The sequence below is a fragment of the Leptonychotes weddellii genome, chromosome 3, assembly GCF_054177405.1.
Source record: "Leptonychotes weddellii isolate Sample4059 chromosome 3, ASM5417740v2, whole genome shotgun sequence".
NCBI classification, from domain to species: Eukaryota; Metazoa; Chordata; class Mammalia; order Carnivora; family Phocidae; genus Leptonychotes; species Leptonychotes weddellii.
In genome coordinates this window covers 63,895,267-63,915,076 of record NC_138371.1, presented here as the reverse complement: position 1 = coordinate 63,915,076, position 19,810 = coordinate 63,895,267, and the positions used below count along the sequence as shown (strand labels likewise).

Below are 19,810 nucleotides of genomic sequence, written 5' to 3'. Positions count from 1 at the left end.
AAAAAAAAAGTACTGCCAACAAAAAATAAATAAATAAATGAATGAATAAAAAATGCAGTTTACCTCTTTAAACTCTTCTCTACTTCTTGCCAAGTTTTTTTCTAAGGAATTTAGTCTCTGACTAAATCAAGAAACAAAATAGTAGTGGAGTGAGAGAAGCAACAGGAAATATCACTGGCTGCTCTCTCAAAAAACAGCACCCATCCAGTAGAGAAACAGTCGAATGGTTTTCTCTTAGTCTGTTTCTGAACCAGAAGAAAATAGTGAAAGAGGAGGTGATGATCTTTTATATCTACTTACATATGGCTTGTTCTCTCTCACAGAGTAACTGGTGGGTATTTTTCATTTCTGTTCCATTGGCTTATAGTACCTCAATTTATTCATTTCATTTTTTTCAGCCAATACTTACGTAAGTTCTTTTCAGGCACTTTGCTAGGTACTGGTTATATGTAATGTTGAACAAAACAGACGGTTCTTTAATTGATGGCAGGGGTAGTTTCTGGACTTTGTCAGTAATACATTTTCCTGATGGTATGATGTTTTATTTCCCTATTCCTTTTTTAGTATTTTCTGGCAAGTTAAGAAGGGCAGTATTAAAAAAAAAATTAAAAGAAAGAAAGGCTGTATTAATAACTACAGTCTAGATACCATTTTAAATTCTTTTTCCATATGAAATTTTTAAGTTGCTCTGGATTCAGGAAATAATCTCTATGAATAAATATAATGTTCATTATCCTAATTTAAAGTAGTATTTCCCCAAGACCTCTCATCACAGCTAACTTACTACAGTCCTCACCTTTTTTCTTAAACTTTCTTTATTTTCTTAGTTAGATGAATAAAATGATCATATCAACAAAATTATCATGTTTTAGGGGTGCCTGGGTGGCTCAGTTGGTTGAGCAGTGACTCTTGACTTCGACTCAGGTCATGATCTCAGCGTTATGAGGTCGAGTCCCACATTGGGCTATGTGCTCAGTACAGAGTCTGCTAGTCCCTCTCTGTCCCTCCCCCTGCCCACGCTCCCACACTCTCTCTAAAATAAACAAAATCTTAAAAAAAAAAAAAAAGTATTATGTTTTATATGATGATCTCAACAAATGTTTTGGTATGATAGTACTCTAGCTTACCTTAGAGTTTTCATTCTGAAAGAGACTTATATTGGGGCACTTGGGTGGCTCAGGAAATTAAGTGTGGAGTGATTTCGGCTCAGGTCATGATCTCAGGGTCCTGTGATCAAACCCCCCCATGGGGCTCTGTGCTCAGTGGGGAGTCTGCTTGAGGATTCTCTCCTTCTTCCTCCCCCTACCAGCTCATTTGTTCATGCGCTCCCTCCCTCTCTCTCTCTCTCTCTCAAATAAATAAACAAACCTTTGAAAGAGACTCATCTCTATTTGAAAAGTAAGCAATAAAGCTGCATTAGGCAATAATAAATGGAGAATTACTTTTGGTTTTTAAATTTGTTATCTGATATGTATTATTAGATTCTTACCCCATATAAGAAAAAAAAGGAAATAATTTTGTGTTCTTGTATTCAGAGAAAACTTATTGTAGAACTCTTTATATTTAATGCTCCCAGCAAATATTATGAATTTTTAAACAAAAAATAAAAATTAAAAAAATGACAGAATTTAGCATACAAGTAGACAAGAAGCACAAAATACACATAGACCTACACATCTGAAATGTAATGAGTAAATCAGTTGATTAAGTTTAATAAGTAAACCCATAAAAGCAAAATAGAATATTGATTTATAATTTGGATAACTAACATTTGTTTTGTAATTTGTATTAGAGTTACTGTCAAGGAAAGGGAACTTTGAGCAAAACAGAACCTGGCAATTATAGGACACATCTCATTTTCATTTCCCAGACTGTCGAGTATTGAAAAACAAGGATGCTTTCTTGTGTGCAGAATTATATGTATAAGATTGTAGTCATCTTGAGGGTAAGGACCCTATGTAAATTACCTTGTGCCTCTGAATGTTATAGTCAAAAGAGGGTTGTTGCTTTTGATGAAGAAGACACAATCCTTAGGGAGAATATAGTGTCTGCCTTAACCTGTAGTAAGATAAATAGTAACATTTGTTTTAAAGGTAGTAAGAATTTGAAAGTATTTTCATGTTGGCCACACCAGTCTCAGCCAGTTTGTTCACACCTGGTGCACTTGTGTTCAATTTATTGTATTGGGGAGGGGAACAGCTTTATCAGGTGAAGTGCATAGTATGTTGTTCACAGCTCTTTCACCTAGGGATTAGACATCTTCTGTCCCCTCCCCACAACTATATCTGTGCATCTGCTGAGATCCCATAGCCCTAAAGTACATGCTGTCTGTAGCTGAAAATCAATCTCAGATTGAGAAGGAGAAACATGGCTAATTGGTGCATTGTAGTTATTTTGTAGCAGAGGTAGATTAACATTGCTGAAAGATTTAAGCTTTATGTCAGCTGGACACTTGCCTGAGCATTAAGTTTGATTTGTTTTCCACTGGTTTGAGGTTTGATATTTACTAAGTTGTTTTGATTATTTGTGTTGTGCTGAATAAAAGGATACTTGAGAATAAAAGGATGCTTGATGGGTTTTCCCAAAACTCTTAAAAACAATCAAGTTTATATAACATATAACTTTAATTTTAAACTCATAAGCTGTATGTATGTAATAATTGATGTGCTTATTTCTAGGGGCCACCTACAGATGCTCCTGCAGTGGACACAGCAGAACAAGTCTATATTTCTTCCCTTGCACTGTTAAAAGTAAGTATTGAATAGAGATACTTGCTTTAGAGAACTCTGTTGCTTTCACTTTCTTTTACTTGGGAATATTTGTTATGTTAGCCCTCAAACTTAAGCCATTGCTCTAGGTGCATCTGTAAAATAAGAGTTTTATTTCCACTGAAACAAACTTAGGTTATTAAAAAAAAAAATACCAAGGATCTTAATTTAAAGCTTTATATCCACCTATCTTCCTCTTTACAGATGTTAAAGCATGGTCGGGCTGGAGTTCCCATGGAAGTTATGGGTCTGATGCTTGGAGAATTTGTTGATGATTACACCGTCAGAGTGATTGATGTGTTTGCTATGCCACAGTCAGGAACAGTGAGTACTTTTTATGGTTGCCTGCTGTAAGTAAATGTGTTTCTTTTCTCTTTCCTTTTCCTATGCAAAATAATTTTGATCACATTATATTTTCTCTTCCTGATAGGAAAAATCCATCATAAGATTAATGATAGAAATTTCTACCCTGAATGGAATTAAATCATTCATCTTTTAAATGCATGATGAATTCCCTGTAGGTCCACAAACTGAATGATGTTAGCATTAAATCCCTTAACTCCTACTTTAAACTTTAACTAGTATAGCATACCAGATTTATAAGTTAGTTACCCTATAATAGTAGGGTGTTAATTTGAACACTCCATTCAGAAGATTTTAGAGACTCTCTTAATTAGACTTTTAATTCACATGTGTTATCTCGTCCTCACATTTTATTCCTTTTGATTTGAAATATTGGACCCTGTTTTTTTATAGATGGTGATAAATGACTCTTTAAGTTTTTCATATTCAAAATGTTAAGTTTAAAGAAACCAAAAAAACTGGCAAACTTTAGTTCTATTGCCCAGGCGTAGTAATTTCTTTATAGAGGAAGTATACTACGTACAAATTTTAGAAGTCATTTACTTTACCTGTTTAGAATGCATTATTCTTTCCGGAAGGTTTTTGTTTTGTTTTGATATTTTGTTTAATGCGTTGAACTTGTGTAAAAAGGTGTGCATTTATATCTAAAGAAAATGGCCAAAACACAACAAGCATTCTGCCTTATAAAAAACTACACACATATCCTTCACATCTGTTTGCCTAGAAAAAGAAAACATGTATATTTTTCTGATGGTTGTGTTTTCTCTAATATGCAACATTTCTCTTACTGAGCCTTATAAAATAAACTGGATTAAAAAAATTGTCATAAAGCTGTTTGCTTTGTTTGAGGCTCTTAACTGTAAGTATACCTCGATAAAGTAGATAATAGAGTAAAACAAGTTATATTTTTATTTTTTATTATTTATTTATTTATTTACAGAGAGAGAGCACACACTGAGGGTTGGAGTGCAGAGGGAGAGGGAAAGAATCCTAAGTAGACTTCATGCTTGGCTGAGCCCTACATGGGGCTCGATCTCATGACCCTGAGACCATGACCTGAGCTGAAATCAAGAGTCGGCTGCTTAACCGACTCAGCCACTCAGATGCCCAAGCATTTTAAAGATTTATTTATTATTATTTATTTGAGAGAGAGCGAGCGAGTGCGTGTGTGTGAGTTGGGGGAGGGGCAGAAGGAGAGGGGGAGAGAGAGAATCTCAAGCAGAGTCCCCGCTGAGCATAGAGCCCAACGTGGGGCTTGATCCCAGGACCCATGAGATCATGACCTGAGCCTAAATCACAAGTCAGATGCTTAACCGACTGAGCTACCCAAGCGCCCCATTTTTTTAAGGTTTATTTATTTATTACTATTTATTTTAGAGGAAGAAAGAGAGGCCCCAGCATTTTAAATAGAGTAGTTACTACAGATTGCAGTGTATTTGTTAATAATGCAAAGTATAGAAAAATACACAAATCTTTCTCCAAATGGACTAGTTTATTGAAGTAAACTAATTTAGATCTGCTGATTTTGTCCATCTGGCTATCCATTGTATTTATTTTGTACATTTGGATATAGAGCAATATGCTACGTATTAACTAAAGATTTAGATTTATATCTTAGGCTATATTTTTATATCTTAGGCTATTTTTACCTATATTTATCTTTTCATTTCAGAATATGAAAAATGTAATAAAGTTAACTAGTATTTCTGTTACATGTAGTCCTTATCAATTATGAGTTCTTAAGCTTTAATATCATTATTTCCTTGTAAATGCTTGTTTGACAATATGAAATAGAAGATTTTTATCTTTGTGTTCATTCTGTGTAGTGGATTAGAAAGGTGGTTTTTTGGCCAAGGAGTTAGCTAACTTTCTGTAAAGATGTATGTTTCTGCCTCATATTCTTGTGTTTTTTTTGTTTTTTTTAAACACTTTAAAAATGTAAAAAACCTATAGCAACAGATTGTATACCCCTGTTCTTGAGGATGCTTTCTCAATTGGAATTCAGATACTGTTTGTTTTGGTGGGAAGGAAGTGCTGATGTTAACTGGTGTATTGGGATAGATTAGAATTAAATTCCTGATTAGAAGAAAGCCTTGTAGGAGTTAAAATGGCAGTGATCTGTCACTGGAGAGATGACATGAATTCTTTAATTCTTCCATGTTCTAAAATTTTTTGGTTGAACTAGTGAGATAATGCAACATTTAAAAGACTTGGTTATAGATTGTCTCTAATGGGGAATGGGGGGGGAGAGAGAATCTTTTTTTTTTTAAGATTTATTTATTTATTTGAGAGAGTGAACGAGAGATAGAGCATGAGCAGGGGGAGGAGCAGAGGAAAAGAGAGAAGCAGACTCCCAGCTGATCAGGGAGCCCGATGCAGGGCTTGATCCCTGGACTCCGGGATCATGACCTGAGCCGAAGGCAGACACTTAACCAACTGAGCCACCCAGACGCCCAGGAGAGAGAGAATCTTCATTCTTCAAAGTATTTATATTACCGAGGAAAAAGAAGACTTCAGGTTGTTGATTATTATAATAGCTGAAAAACTTTGGATGGGATGGAAGGGACATAATGCCTATCAGGTATCAGAGATGGCATTTGAAAGTATGCTTGCCAAGATAGGTCTAAACAAAAATGGTTCAATTATTTGGTATTTCTGGTAGTGTGTGTGTGTGTGTGTGTTCGTGTGTGTGTTCGAATGCGTGTGCACATATACGTAGCCATGGCCATAAGCTCTTAAAGGATCCTGAAAACTGTCTTAACTCATTAGCAAACGGCAGTTTGGTACTTGGCAGTTTTAGAAGTTTTATTAAAGTATGGCTTATAATTAATGATATAAGTGGGAATCAATTATGAATATCCAAACCTATAAAATTATTTTGGTATCCCAAAATAATATGTATAGGGGGTTTTGGGGTAGCTTTTTGTTCATTTAGAGTGAATAAATGTTTGTGGGTCTTTTTTCATAGTTCTAAAAGCTAATTATGTTTCTTTCTATCTAAACCAGGGTGTCAGTGTGGAGGCAGTTGATCCAGTATTCCAAGCCAAAATGTTAGATATGTTGAAGCAGACAGGAAGGTAAGTATTTTAACTGATTCTATAAAGAAATAATGGGAAAGATGTATTTCAAAAATCTGGATGTTTATGAATATCATACCTAGGAAAAAAAAGCCATGTAGTTAATATAAAAGTATCACTCTCAATACTGTGTATCACCTACCTAGTATCTCTTTCTTCTCGAATCAGAGAAATTTGCCAATGAGAAAACTGTCTCATGTTAAAATTCTCAACCATCACATAGTAAGCTTGGGCTGTAGCTTCCCTGTTTAGCATATGGAGTTACTTTCTAGTCACTTATAATTGAAAGAGCTTGTATGTTCCAGGTATTGGAACTGAATAAGATTCTGAATATTTAATTATATTAGGCATGTGATTTTTAAAGAGAGAGAAAGTAGAATTCAAATATTCTTCAAGCCCCCTCCCCAGATTAAATCTCAATAGTTGTCATTCTCTTGCTCAAATTCTTCTACTGTGGAAGAAACTTCAAAATTAATGTTAGCAAAAGGCTCAGCAGCTGAGCAGAACAGTGCAAATTGGTTTTTGACTGAGTTCCTAGTTCTACTGCTGGTTTAATTGATATTTAATCCTTTCACAACAGTGGATCCTGGTGTCCATTGTTAAAAATGTACTCTGCCTGGAAAATCCAACTCCCAGACCTAAGGAGTTAAAGAGTAGATATTTACTTGAATGCTGAAAGGGTAAAACTGGCTCAGAGAAAGTGTGGTAACAAGGTGAAAAACTGAAAGCCTTATCTACCACTGCTAATGTGCATCTCTTAATGATAGCACTCCTTTGTCATGCTTATTTCCATGTTTTCTGGATAATATGGTGTATGATTTCAGTGTTTCTAATGGTGCTTTTTTCACACCTGTGTGTTTTTCATCTCTTCTTAATTTATACCCTGTTAGTGTGTTGTTTCTTTTCATATCATAAACGTGTATTACTTGTTCTGTTCTGAACCGCTGAATGCCCTCTTTGTTTCAGGCCTGAGATGGTTGTTGGTTGGTATCACAGTCACCCTGGCTTTGGTTGTTGGCTTTCTGGTGTGGATATCAACACTCAGCAGAGCTTTGAAGCCTTGTCGGAGAGAGCTGTGGCAGTGGTTGTGGACCCCATTCAGAGTGTAAAAGGAAAGGTAGAGTAGATTCTATCTTTATTAGCATCTACTGCCACATTCTGTTTACAGATACATTAAATTAAAATTTCTTTTGTTTAAAGCAGGATTCTTACACAAAAAAACCTTGTCTGTGTACTTAAACAAAAAAACCTGTACAAGTTGAAAAATGTGTTGTCTTGGTATGATTAGCAATATAACCACTTAGAGATTTGTTTCTACTTTAATCAGCTATTGTCTAAGCATAAATGTTTATTTTTAAATTTGTATTTCATAGATTTAGAAATGTGAAACCATACTAAAAGCCTGCTGTATACATTTTATTAATATTTTAATAAACATTGTTCTACCTTCCTTTACTTTAAAATGGTGAATTTGGGATTGGCACAACATTTTATGTATCTAGTTAAAGACACTCTGTTTTGCATACATTGTGCAGGACATATTCTGGAGTTGGATGTTCCAAATATTTTAGACAATGAACACTTGACCCAAAGACTTGGTATCAGCCATTCGCATTTTTGGAGTGAGGACACAGATGAATGATTAAATATGCTAAGTGATTATGAAAAGAGATTAACTTGCAAAGCATATTGGGTTATAGTTGTTCTTTGTTGAAATCTTTTGTTCTTGTTTAGTTCTTTTTTTTTCCCCCTTCGTTCTCTCTTTCTTTCTTTTTTTTATTTCTTTCTTTCTAGCCCCATATGCCATTTTCCTATTTCCTGCCTCATGACAGCAGGGAGCAGCTCTATTATCACCTTCACAGAGCTGTCTGCAAATGTGAGAGGCAATTCGATTTTGCTCAACCACAGGGAGAGTGGATTAGAAAAACTACAGAACATACAGAAATTGGCTAGGTGGTTACTGCTTTAAAATACTGCTGAGTTGTCTTGTTTGAGCATGTACTTCCATTGTAGTGTAGAATAATTGTTAAAATAAAATCACAATGTATTTATGAAATCCTTTTTATGCAGCTTTTACAAATAATTTTTAGAGCACTTAAAAACAAATATTAGCTTGCTATCTATCAGACCTGGAGTTTGCTAGTATTGCAGATTACATTTACATCTGCTCACCAGCTCAAACAAACTAAATATGGCTGTTAAACATGGAGTTTTTATCTGTCATGATTTGAAGTTGAACACTTTCTGACATCATATTATTATGATGAATAAAAATTGAGGCCTTCTCTAAATCATGATCCTATTAGATGCGATTTAGCTTTTCAGAGGTGGAATCTAGCCACAAAAAGAATAATAATAGAAACCAATATACTAGACAGTTCAGAATGGATTACTTCTGATGCTTGCTGTATACCTATATTTCAGTTTACTTTTTTTAACTAAGTATATTGTTACTTAACTCTACAGATAAAAAGAGTTGAAAATCCTTGACTCTTGTTAGTTTTATGAATTAAAGTACAGTATAATACTTCTTAAATTTAATTCCTGATAATTAAGGTATCTTTTTAATAACTCACATTAACTCATTTAAGTAATAATTATCATTTTAGAAATATAACAGAATTATTTGATTAAGTCTCTCCACAATATTTACAAAAAATAATTGAAGCTTAATGTTTAATATAATTAGAGTTCTATTTTGTAATATTAGTGTATCTGACTTTTTATGATACTTAACTCGTGATGGCCACTTTGAAAAGGAAAATATAAACTTAAATACAATGAAAGAAGACATTCTCAAAACAGAATATAAATAAATATGTATTTTTAGTTATTTATAGTGTCTTAAATGCCAGTTTTAATTTATATTATATAACTGGAATTTGCATTATTTCTAATTAATCATAATTCATGTTAAAAGAATGAAATTCATTTAAAAATATATTTGTATGACATGACTGTTGTCATGTGGTAAAATGTAGTTATTTTTTCAAAATAAGATATCTAAAATTACTTTATAAAATCATAGGTATCACTGTCTAGGTTTATGTGTCATGAAAAAATGTTTTTGAAAAATTAAGTATAAATACTTGTCACTGATGATTCACATCACTTCTTGTACCTAACATGTAGATTTATACAATTTCATGACCTGAAATAAGGATCCAATTCTTTCTCAATAATGTAACTTCATCTATAGGATGTCTGAGTTTGGTTATAATTTATGGTTATTTTAGTGTCAAGACCTCTCAAAACTGTGAGCCAAATTAAATGCTAGTAAATCAAGAATATAAGCTTTCAAAAAATGAATAATAGCATAGGATTCTCCCTCCCCCTTCCCTGAATGTGATTTATCAGAGCTGTCAAAATATTTAGTAAGACAGTGATTAGATCAAGAGTTAAAATGACAATCTATATGTAAATTATTCAAGTTGAGACTCTGTTCACTTAATACCTCTTCCCTGTAAATTTTATATTTTCATTTTTATAAATCCCAATATTATCTATTTTTGAGTGATTAGGTAAGCACTGAATCTTTAGAATCTCATTAATTCATAATGTTTGATTTCCTTTTATAGTGACTTGATTGTATCTTTATGGAATTACTGCTGTGTGCCAGGTATTGTGATAAATATTTCAACTTGTCTCATGTATTCTTTAGTAATTCTGGAGATTCCATTATTACTCCATTTAATCAATGAAATGGTAAAACAAATTAGGGTCAAAGAGATTACTTTGCCCAAAATTATAGCATTATTAAGCAGCAGAACAAGGATACAAATCAGGTCTATAAAATTTCAGAGCTCAAGCTGTTTTACTGGCTCTTTAATATTAGACAATTACGAACTATGTAATTAGAGTAACTCAGGATTGGAAAATGAGTACCAGAGGTCATTGCAAAACTTTCTCTTATATGGATAGATACCATTCCCTTCAGTGTAAGTCAGGGTAAGGGGCTACACTTTTTATCTAAGTTCTCAATAGTTCACTGTACTATTTATAGTAGTTACTATGTATTAATTGATTTTCCTCATACAGTATTTGTTGTATTAATTTTAAAAAACAATTTAGACAGACTCATTCCTGTCAGCTTTTGCGACATCCCTAGGACCAAACGTTGAGACCTACATAAATAATAAAATATACTATATGATAAAGAATCCATAGCACTCTGTATATTATATAATCCTGTAAATGTTGAAAAATGTTAAAAAATGTCCTGTAAATGTAAGAAATGTTTAAAAGGCGGAAAATTACAAACATGTATAATTTAAATGGAGAGTAAGCTATAGAAATTACTGATGAGCTTGACTCTAAACTTGTCAGTGAAATAGTTTTTAAAATTTTGTTTTAGTTTATTTGTAAAATACACATATTCAAATATTTTAAGCTTCAGTTCTTAATTAGAAAAGTTGCAGCCTCTTGCTTAAAGTTTTTTATCTTGTTTATTCAGCCCACAGCTGGACTTGATCCAGCAGCAGATTTAGAAGTTAATTTAGCTTATAATATGATTATACTTCTTTAGGGCAAAAAGAATGATGACTTTGTGCAAAGTCATAAAACTACCATGCAACTATTACTCCTTTTGAGAACCCATTTTCTTATCACAATTCCTGTCAGTAAAATGGTCATATGTTACCTGCTAACTGATGACAATCTTCGTGTTTGTTCTCTATTTTGAAAACATTAAAAGAAAAAAAACACTAATAACCCTTTAGTCCATATAAATCTTCACACTGGTTGAATTTTCTTGAGAAATTTTTATTCAGTCTGGTCAGAAATAACTTATCAGCAGGTATTTCTTAAGTACATCTCATGTTTCTGTGTGCTAATGATTCTGGTATATAAAATAGATAAAAAGCCAGTCTTTGTCATTTTGAGAAGTTAAGTCATATACATTTAGTGTATGCCAGATAACATATATCTAGTGAGCCAGATAACATTTTGCCAATTATATGCTGATAATCCTGCATTGCATATTAATAGAATACAAATTACCACTGATACTGCTTTGTTTCTATAACTAAGTATTAAATTGGTTGCTAGAGAAATAATTCAACAAATACTTATTCAGAACCTTGTATGTGCCAATTTGCAATAAAGTAGTAATTGTGTAGCAAACATAGTAAATGCAAATTGGAAGAAGAGAGAAATTGGTATGGCTGCACAAAGTAAGTGAAGCTTGGACTGAGCTTTGATAGGCAGGACATCACTCAGAAAAGAGAAGTTTGTCCTTCTGGGAAAGAATGTAGAAATAATTCTATTCCAGGTGGTATACTTACTTAACTCTTTGTTCATGCTTTTTTCACAGATATTTTAGAATCTAAAATGAGTAATTTTTGATGTTGTTATTGTTGTCTTTATTCAGCATTTTATAAAAAAATGGGGCTTTGAAAAGTAAATGCAAATACAGGAGGAAAGGATTAGGGAATGAATATTATGAGAGTTTACCTTTTCAGGGATTTGTAAGATTTTATCTTTTTCAGGGTAAATGGGGGGCAAATATTTTACTTATCCAAAAGTTTTGTATTAGAAGCTTTAAGGTGGTGGAGATTTTATAAACTACTCAAAAATAGTTTTGTTTTAGCTTTTTCTTCTTATTGTTAAAAAATACGTATCATAAAGGCAGGGCATAGAGGAATGAAGAGCACAGGCTTTGGGATCAGGGCTGCAGTCGAATCCCCTTCTTATCTCTTTATCTCTTCTTATAGTATGACTTTGAGCAAGTTATCTAATCTTGAGCTTCAGTTTTCTCATCTATAAAACAGGGCTTTTGGTACCTATATCCTGGTATTATGAAGTGATACGTCGTGAGTAGAGTGCCCGTGCCATATAGGAGATGTGCAGTAAACATTTTATTCTCAAGATTAAATTAATTGCTACTTAGGGGCCCCTGAGTGGCTCAGTCAGTTAAGCATCTGCCTTCGGCTTAGGTCATGATCCCAGGACCCTGCGCTGGGCTCCCTGCTCAGTGGGGAGCCCATTTCTCCCTCTCCCTCTGTCTCCTGGCTTGTGCGCTCTTTCTCACTCTGTATCTCAAATAAATAAATAAAATATTTTTTTAAAAATAAATTAATTGCTATTAAATACATTAACAACTAGCATATTTTTAAATATAGAATATGAATATTTCTTTTTTTTTTTTTTAAGATTTTATTTATTCATTTGACAGAGACACAGCTAGAGAGGGAACACCAGCAGGGGGAGTGGGAGAGGGAGAAGCAGGCTTCCCGTGGAGCAGGGAGCCTGATGCGGGGCTCGATCCCAGGACCCTGGGATCATGACCTGAGCCGAAGGCAGATGCTTAATGACTGAGCCACCCAGGTGCCCCTAGAATATGAATATTTCTGAGAATTTTATTAAGAACAAGTCTGTAACTGTGTTGCTCACTTTAAGAAGGTAAGGGTGATGACTACAAAAGAAATGAAAACTTTCCCTTGTATTTTGTACCTCCGAATTTAAGAATACTCTTCTGAATCAGCTGATTTTTTTTTTTTTTTTTACTGAACACTTAACTATTTTTCTAACATATTTCTCTAGGACATGCTGATGGAGAGAAAAATACATACATTAAAATTCTGGCCTTTGAGGTGATTAATGTCTCCCATCCAAGTACTAACCAGGCCCCACCCTGCTTAGCTTCCGAGATCAGACAAGACTGGGAGCGTTCAGGGTGGTATCTAAGGTAGTGAAAGATATTTAGAATACCTGTTGTCCATAAGATTTTCTTTTGATCAGTATCCCATAAGGGTCAGTTAGGGCTGGATAGTCCTACTCTCAAATTGTATACACATACACACACCTTTTCTTCATCTAGTTTTCCAGATTGCAAGAGAAAAATAGAAAATAGGACACATAAAAATTCTATTTCCACTCCTAATATAGCTCTGTGAGCATACCCATCCAACTCTTGGAACAAGTTTAGTTACTATATTATCTTTTGTTTGCTTCCTGTTTTACACTCTTATTATCAGAAATTGTCAGCTAGGAATGTTAAAGCAATTTTATGTTTAAGGTTCTAAGAAACATAAATCTTATATAGAACTATCGTTCTTTTAATTTATAGTTTCTGTGTTAATAATGTAGTCTTTGAGCTATTTTATTATTGTTTAGTACTTGCTATGTATTTTGAGTGATATAAACCTGTTTCAAATTAGTTCAAATTAAGCTGTTTCAGTAAAGATAAAGGAAAACCTTTAAAACTCTTCCCATTACCTATAAAAATATTTTTGACTTTTGATTCGGAAATACTTTTCTTTCCCCAATCTAATGATGCTTGATCATTCCCCAGATACTTACTGGTCACTACTGTGTCACAGGCATACACTGGAGACATAAAGAACAAGATCTACTCCTTGTTGTTAATGCCAGTATTGTACCAGCAAATGCAAACTGTGACATTGTATAAGAAGCCTTTCCAGAGCCCATATATTTTAATAAGTTTAATATGTTCTTATCATTGTAATTTCCTAAATAAGTTAGGATTGATTATTGTGCTAGATATTCTTGTAGGTCATAGTTGATTATTGTAAGTACTAGTAAGCTGATGAATAGATACCCACTGCCACTTTTTACATTTCAAATTGCTTTCCTGGATTAAGTTTTTATTCTAGACTAAACAGAGATCAGTGCTTTGTGATGTATGGGGTTTTTCAGTTCAGTATGCAATGGGTAAGTATTTTATGAATTCAGAACTGATCAGTGATAAAGAAATGGTAAGTATATATTTTGTAAAGCTAGTTATTAGATTTTTATAGAAAACAAATGCCCCCCCCCCTTTTTGAAGGAAAAATAAACATGAATGGTAAAACTTTATATAAAATGCTTTCTTTGGAGCTCTTGATTTAATAGATATTTATTCTGTAACATTAGTGTGCCAGGTACTCTGCTGGGGAATGGATATTTGATGGCAAATAAGACGCAAACCTTGCTGTCAAGTAACTGAATCTAATAGTAGTCTTTTCTTGCTTTTGTGTTAGAGAAAGTGTTACATCAAATAGCTTGGTGATGAAGAGTACTAGCTTTGGCATGCTGTGTATGTACAAATCAGTGGTATCACTTTGCTGGTTGTGTCATTTAATTTATCCAAGTTCTCTGAGCCTCCATTTTCTCATCCATAAATTATGAATATTAATACCTGCCCCTTGGTTGTTCAGAGGCTTACACAAGATAATTTCTGTACAATATTTAATTAATAAGCTCAGCAAATAAATATAAGTGATACACAACCAAGTATTAATTTTTACATATTTTTCTTGCAAAAATGACCTTGCCTACTGAGAGATGGTAGTTTGAAGGTTATATTTGCATTTGTTTTGAAGATGATGTTAAAGCACAAGCAGTGTATGTAAGTCCTTTATTCCCCTTATCCAGCTGCCTTACCACCTTGTTAACATGGTTGAGCTCTAACTTTTAGTCTCTAAAAGTTTCCTTCTTTCCTTTTTGGGGAACTGTCAATAAGCATACCAACTGTATTGCTTTAGTTTGTGTACCAGAAAGGAATCTGAAGTCACTTGCTAATTTTATATAGGCTAGGTGAGTAGCCACCAGATAGAATTGGTATTCTAAGTTGGTATCAGACCAGTGACCCAGAGGTGATAGTCTCTGGTAGCTCATAAATAGTCTAGTTCAGTTTTTAAGTTTAGTGTTTATTTGGCACTGTCTAGAAATATCTGTTTTACAGGAGTGTCAAGATTCTAGGGATATTGTTACTTTTAAAAAGAGATAATAATATTGGGTATAACTGTATACTTTAAAAAAAAAACTTTAGGAATTTTTCTAAGGAAATAGATGTCTTTCAATGTTCCTCCCTAATTTTCTTTTCTTTTTAAAATATTTTCTTTAAGTACTCTCTATCCCCAGTGTGGGGCTTGAACTCACAACCCCAAGATTAAGAGTTGCATGGTCTTCCGACTGAGCCAGCCAGGTGCTCCCTCCCTAATTTTCTATTGATGCTTTCATATGTCGTGTGTCTGGGTATGTGGTTTTGGGAGTAGCTTTTTTCTAACTTTAACACTCTGTTGCAGTAACAGTACTTTGCTGTTTACCAGATCAGTTGGGGTGCTCCAAGAAGCAGGTTCCAAATGGGATTAGCTGTGCAAGAGATTTATTTGGGTAAATACCTGTGATGGATAAAGGGGACAGCAGTACAGGTGTGACCCTGTGGAAGGAGAAAGGGAAGGTAGAATTGGGAATTCGGTAGAATTGGGAAGGTAGGAGCAGTATCAGACTATACAGCATGTTTCTGAGAAAGTTTCAGCCACACTGATGGGGAGTCCTTGAGACAAAGTTGCCCTTTAGAGGAATCCTTTCTCTGTTTGGCAGGAATGGCTAGTTTCTAGTACCCCCACTTTGCCCAGTCATTACCTGGGAGTAGCCCGAGGGAAACATGACCTGGGGTGAACTCCCAGAAGATCCAAAGGTCTAGCATGTGGAGGTGGTGAGTCAGCTATGCTCTCTGCAGCAGCTTCTGTTGAACGGAGGTCTGAGCTGGGCAACTCTCTGACTGCCACCGTTAATAACACTGAGAACTACGGTGGCAGGTATACATGTATTTTATTTAATCTTATCACCAACTTTGTGAGGTGTCATTCATGAGCAAATGGGGACATTGAGAGCGTAAATAACTTATCCTGGATTGCTGAGCTAGCCAGTGGTAGAACCAGAATTGTAACTTAGGCAGGATTCTGACTCCAGTGTCTCAAGCATTTAAGTACCTATTACCAGACTGACTACATGCATACCCTAAAAAATTCTGCTGAACTTTATGATTTAACTATATTCTTTTTATAAAGTTTTATGAATCTGAAAATGTCTCACTACCTTTTGCCATACTAGTTTCTAAAGATCCATTTGTTTTCATTAAGGCATACATGTTCAGAACTTGCGGCTTTACTGTTTGAATTTTGATGCATGTCTTCACTTGTCAAAAAAAGTACATTATGCTAGTTACACCCCATCCCCCTTCTCTCCCAGTATATTGAAGTTGTACTACAGATCTCTAGCTACAGTAAGCAGTTCTCCAAGGATGAAGAAAGAAAATGTACATACACATAGGAATTTCTTTTCCAGAGCTAAAATTGACATTTTATAAATAATTTCCGTGTTGCAAACTCGAGACTAAGAAATCACAGCAATTCAGTGATATGCATTTGGCATGAGTCAGTTTTAGTTCTTAGTGCTTTTCATTGGAAATGGCATAAAAAGTAAGATTTCTTTGAATTTTTTATGCTGTGGGCTTACAAGAGACAGAAGATGTTTTTCTCTTATAGATGCTTGGCAGTGCATGGCAGCAGAAGTAACGAAAGGGTCACAAACCCCAGCAGTACTTCCCAGGTCACATGCACCCTTAATTTTTAAAGAATCTAGAAACAACCTAAGCAGTTGATAATAGGTCATTTCTAGGTGATAAAGGGTATTTGATATGGAGTGCTGCTTTTCTTTCTACACCTAACATTTTTTATAGTCATTTAGAGACTTTATGTTTTTAAATATGTAACAACTGGTAACGAATTACAACTTTTTTCTTTTTTTGATATTTGAAATTGATTTTGAGGTCTTAAAATTTTTCTTTCAAGCTTTGTTAAAAAAATTATTTCAGTTCATTTTATTTCTAAGCACTTTCCATAGTCATTGACTTCAATATAAGTGCAATTGGAAATGCCAGAGGCAGCTACTATTAAGAGAGAGAGAGAGAGAGAGATGGAGAGATGATAATTATAGTAACTACTGCCAAAAGTGTGTATGCATTTTTCTTTCTAACACCTTTGTATTAAAGTAATTTTAGGAGCTTTACGATATAGCCTCCTTTGAATGGAGAAATTGGGAAACCTAGATTGATGCTTTAGAAATTTAGTCTAGTCTCTCAGTGACCTAGCAGTTGATATGAAAATATGAATTTGAAAATAAATAGCATATTGGGTAAACTGTACTATACGCATGAAAGAAGCCAAAAAAATTATGGATTAAACTGAATTTGAAAATAATTGCAGTTTTGAGTCCTAAACCAGATTCGTTATTAAAATGAAATGATAGGTTCTTGACCCTTGGGTGTGCTTGGAATAAATATGGAACACAGTATTGTTTTTAAAACTATTTTGCTTTTATAAGCTAAGACAGATGTACAAAAAAGATGCAGTTTTTATTTTGTATTGGCAGCTTCCAAATATTTAGTATCTATTTCCAAGAGTTGCAATTAGTAAAGCAACCATGGTACTGAAATCTGCACATCCCACAAGCTAATTATATTTGCAAGGTCAGAGTGAATACATATTTTCAGAAAAATAAAGGGTTATATAAATATGTGTCTTCTACTTGGCTGTTATATCACAGTTTGTTGATCTGGAGTATAATGTGTACAATTCACAAATTTGTCTGATAACAGAAAGTGGTGTGTGATTGTGTTTATTTTACTAACCAGTATATTCACAGCAATCACTTCCAAATATCTCTCCAGTAAAGATGTGTTAATTACAAAACAGACAAGGTCTTCTATTATATTAAAGCTACTAACAAGAAGACAGCAGGAATCACACATGTAAATAGCATCATCAACCCCTATTTTAGTCCTCTGTTTTGATCTGTGAGTTGCGCATAGACCAAAGGTGCTATTAAAGACTGAGTGTATGAAATAGGCAGCATTATATGAACAAAATTTATTCAACAAGAAAACAGACCTTTAACATGAATTTAACAAGCCTGAGAAATTATAAACTATCATATGCTGCAGATTCATGCAGTGATAATAAACAAAAAAGGAAAGTAAGAGGTTTCCCTAAGCTAGCCAAACTGCTAATGGTTTTGTTATAAGCTGTCTACTGTTGCAGTGACCTCTGAAAAGTCTCAAGGCACTTATACCAGAAAAAATTAAATGGTCAGGCTGGTGGATTGAGATTCAGTGTGGTATATAGGAGTTCAGCATGGAAAGGAATTATAAAAGTCTAGCATCACATTCCTGAAATATTCTTTATACTTTTGTTTGGAAGTTTTGGTTACTACATATTAATGAGGTAGTTTTTGTGCAAAGTTTTTGGCTAAATTACTGTTTGGATTTATAAGCTATAAACTGGACTGGTTTACTGTATGTATACTTTAAAACAAACTGTTTAGAAAAATCATATAGCTTCAGAAATGGATTCTTTCCCCTGTCCCCTTCCCCATACCTTAATTAATCTTTGGGGGTTCTTTGTGCAGTATATTGTATCTAAGATTTCCTTTCTTATCTGTGGAGTGACCACTTCACTGTCATTCTGTTGCATCATGCTGTAAATACATAAACATGGAGAAACGCCTTCAGCTTATACACACCTCCAAGTGCTCACCAGGGCTTTTTCTTGAATCTTACTGTGGCATAATTAACACCTTCTTCACGCATTGCTCATTAGTGCACTGGACATTAATGAGTCTATTTTGATAAGTTGCTCTAAAGGAGGAACCCACTTATTCTCACAGTGCAAAAGGCAATTATAAAATTGTACAGAAATTAAAATGTAGATTATATTGCCATATTTATATTTTTATTGCGTACTAAATCTAATTTTGGTCTGCAGGTTGTTGAACATGTTAGTTTCCTTAAGACAGTTGCTATAGCAATGGCAGCAAATTCCTTTAATCTTGGTGTAGTTAAAGTATTCTTTTCTACTGGCTATCATATCGCTACTGAGGAATTGTCAATCTAAGCATGTTATTTCACATAGGCCATCATTTATTAGTTGAATAGTATATTTTTAAATTTTTTCTCATTTTTTAATAGAATTTAATTTTTTTGTTTTAGATAGGTTTCTAACTGATCATAATACCTACTTAGCTGGTATTTCATTTCCTTTTTATGAAGTTTCACACCTGCTTATAATATTCCAGAGAAATATAATGGAGATTTTTACATGTAAAATAGCTACCTGCTGTTTTAGTATGAAAGTGTTCAGTATAAGACAATATATAGGCATTTTGTTGTGATATATGATGGAATTTTCAGTTTTGTAGGACTGATTTTTTTCCTACAAATGATTTTACTGAAAAAAATTTTTTTTTTAAGAATTTATTTATTTATGAGAGAGAGAGCATGAGCAGGGGGAGTGGCAGGCAGAGGCAGAGGGAGAAGCAGGCTCCCTGCAGAGCAGGGGGAGCCTGATGTGGGACTCGATCCCAGGATCCTGGGATCATGACTTGAGCCGAAGGCAGTCGCTTAACCAGCTGAGCCACCCAGGCGCCCAGATTTTACTGAAATCTTAAAATGGAATCAAAGTATTCTAAGAATAATAAGGCCAAAATGATGCTTTACTCTTAAATTTACCTCAATCTTTAAATGGTGGCGGTTCTTAATCCTGCATTTATTTAAGTACATCTATTAAAATGGTCACTTCTCCTTTTGCTTACATTTTAATTTTATTTTAGGGTGCTTTGTAGTAGAAAATTTTACTTCTGTATTTTTTAAACAAGTGTTTGAAATTATTTATGATAATATCTGATTAAAGCATGTCTGATATTAGTACCTTTATTACTGTTTTATGAAAATAAATGACAAAAAAATGTAAGTATAAGCAAGAAGTATTAACCCAGACCATATTATTTATATATAAATATGAAAGTTAAGTCTGAATTACA

General features: G+C 33.9%; 1 protein-coding gene across 2 annotated transcripts in view; it reads left to right on the top strand.

Annotated features, from left to right (window-relative positions):
• Nucleotides 1-19,810, top strand: part of PSMD14 (proteasome 26S subunit, non-ATPase 14) — a 104,406-nt gene that overhangs the window by 58,589 nt on the left and 26,007 nt on the right. For both annotated transcript variants that reach the window (XM_006735939.3, XM_081814321.1), the window contains 4 exons: nt 2,679-2,750; nt 2,973-3,092; nt 6,138-6,208; nt 7,175-7,325. In XM_006735939.3, coding sequence (XP_006736002.1) covers nt 2,679-2,750; nt 2,973-3,092; nt 6,138-6,208; nt 7,175-7,325 — 414 coding nt within the window. The remainder of the gene's footprint in view (nt 1-2,678; nt 2,751-2,972; nt 3,093-6,137; nt 6,209-7,174; nt 7,326-19,810) is intronic.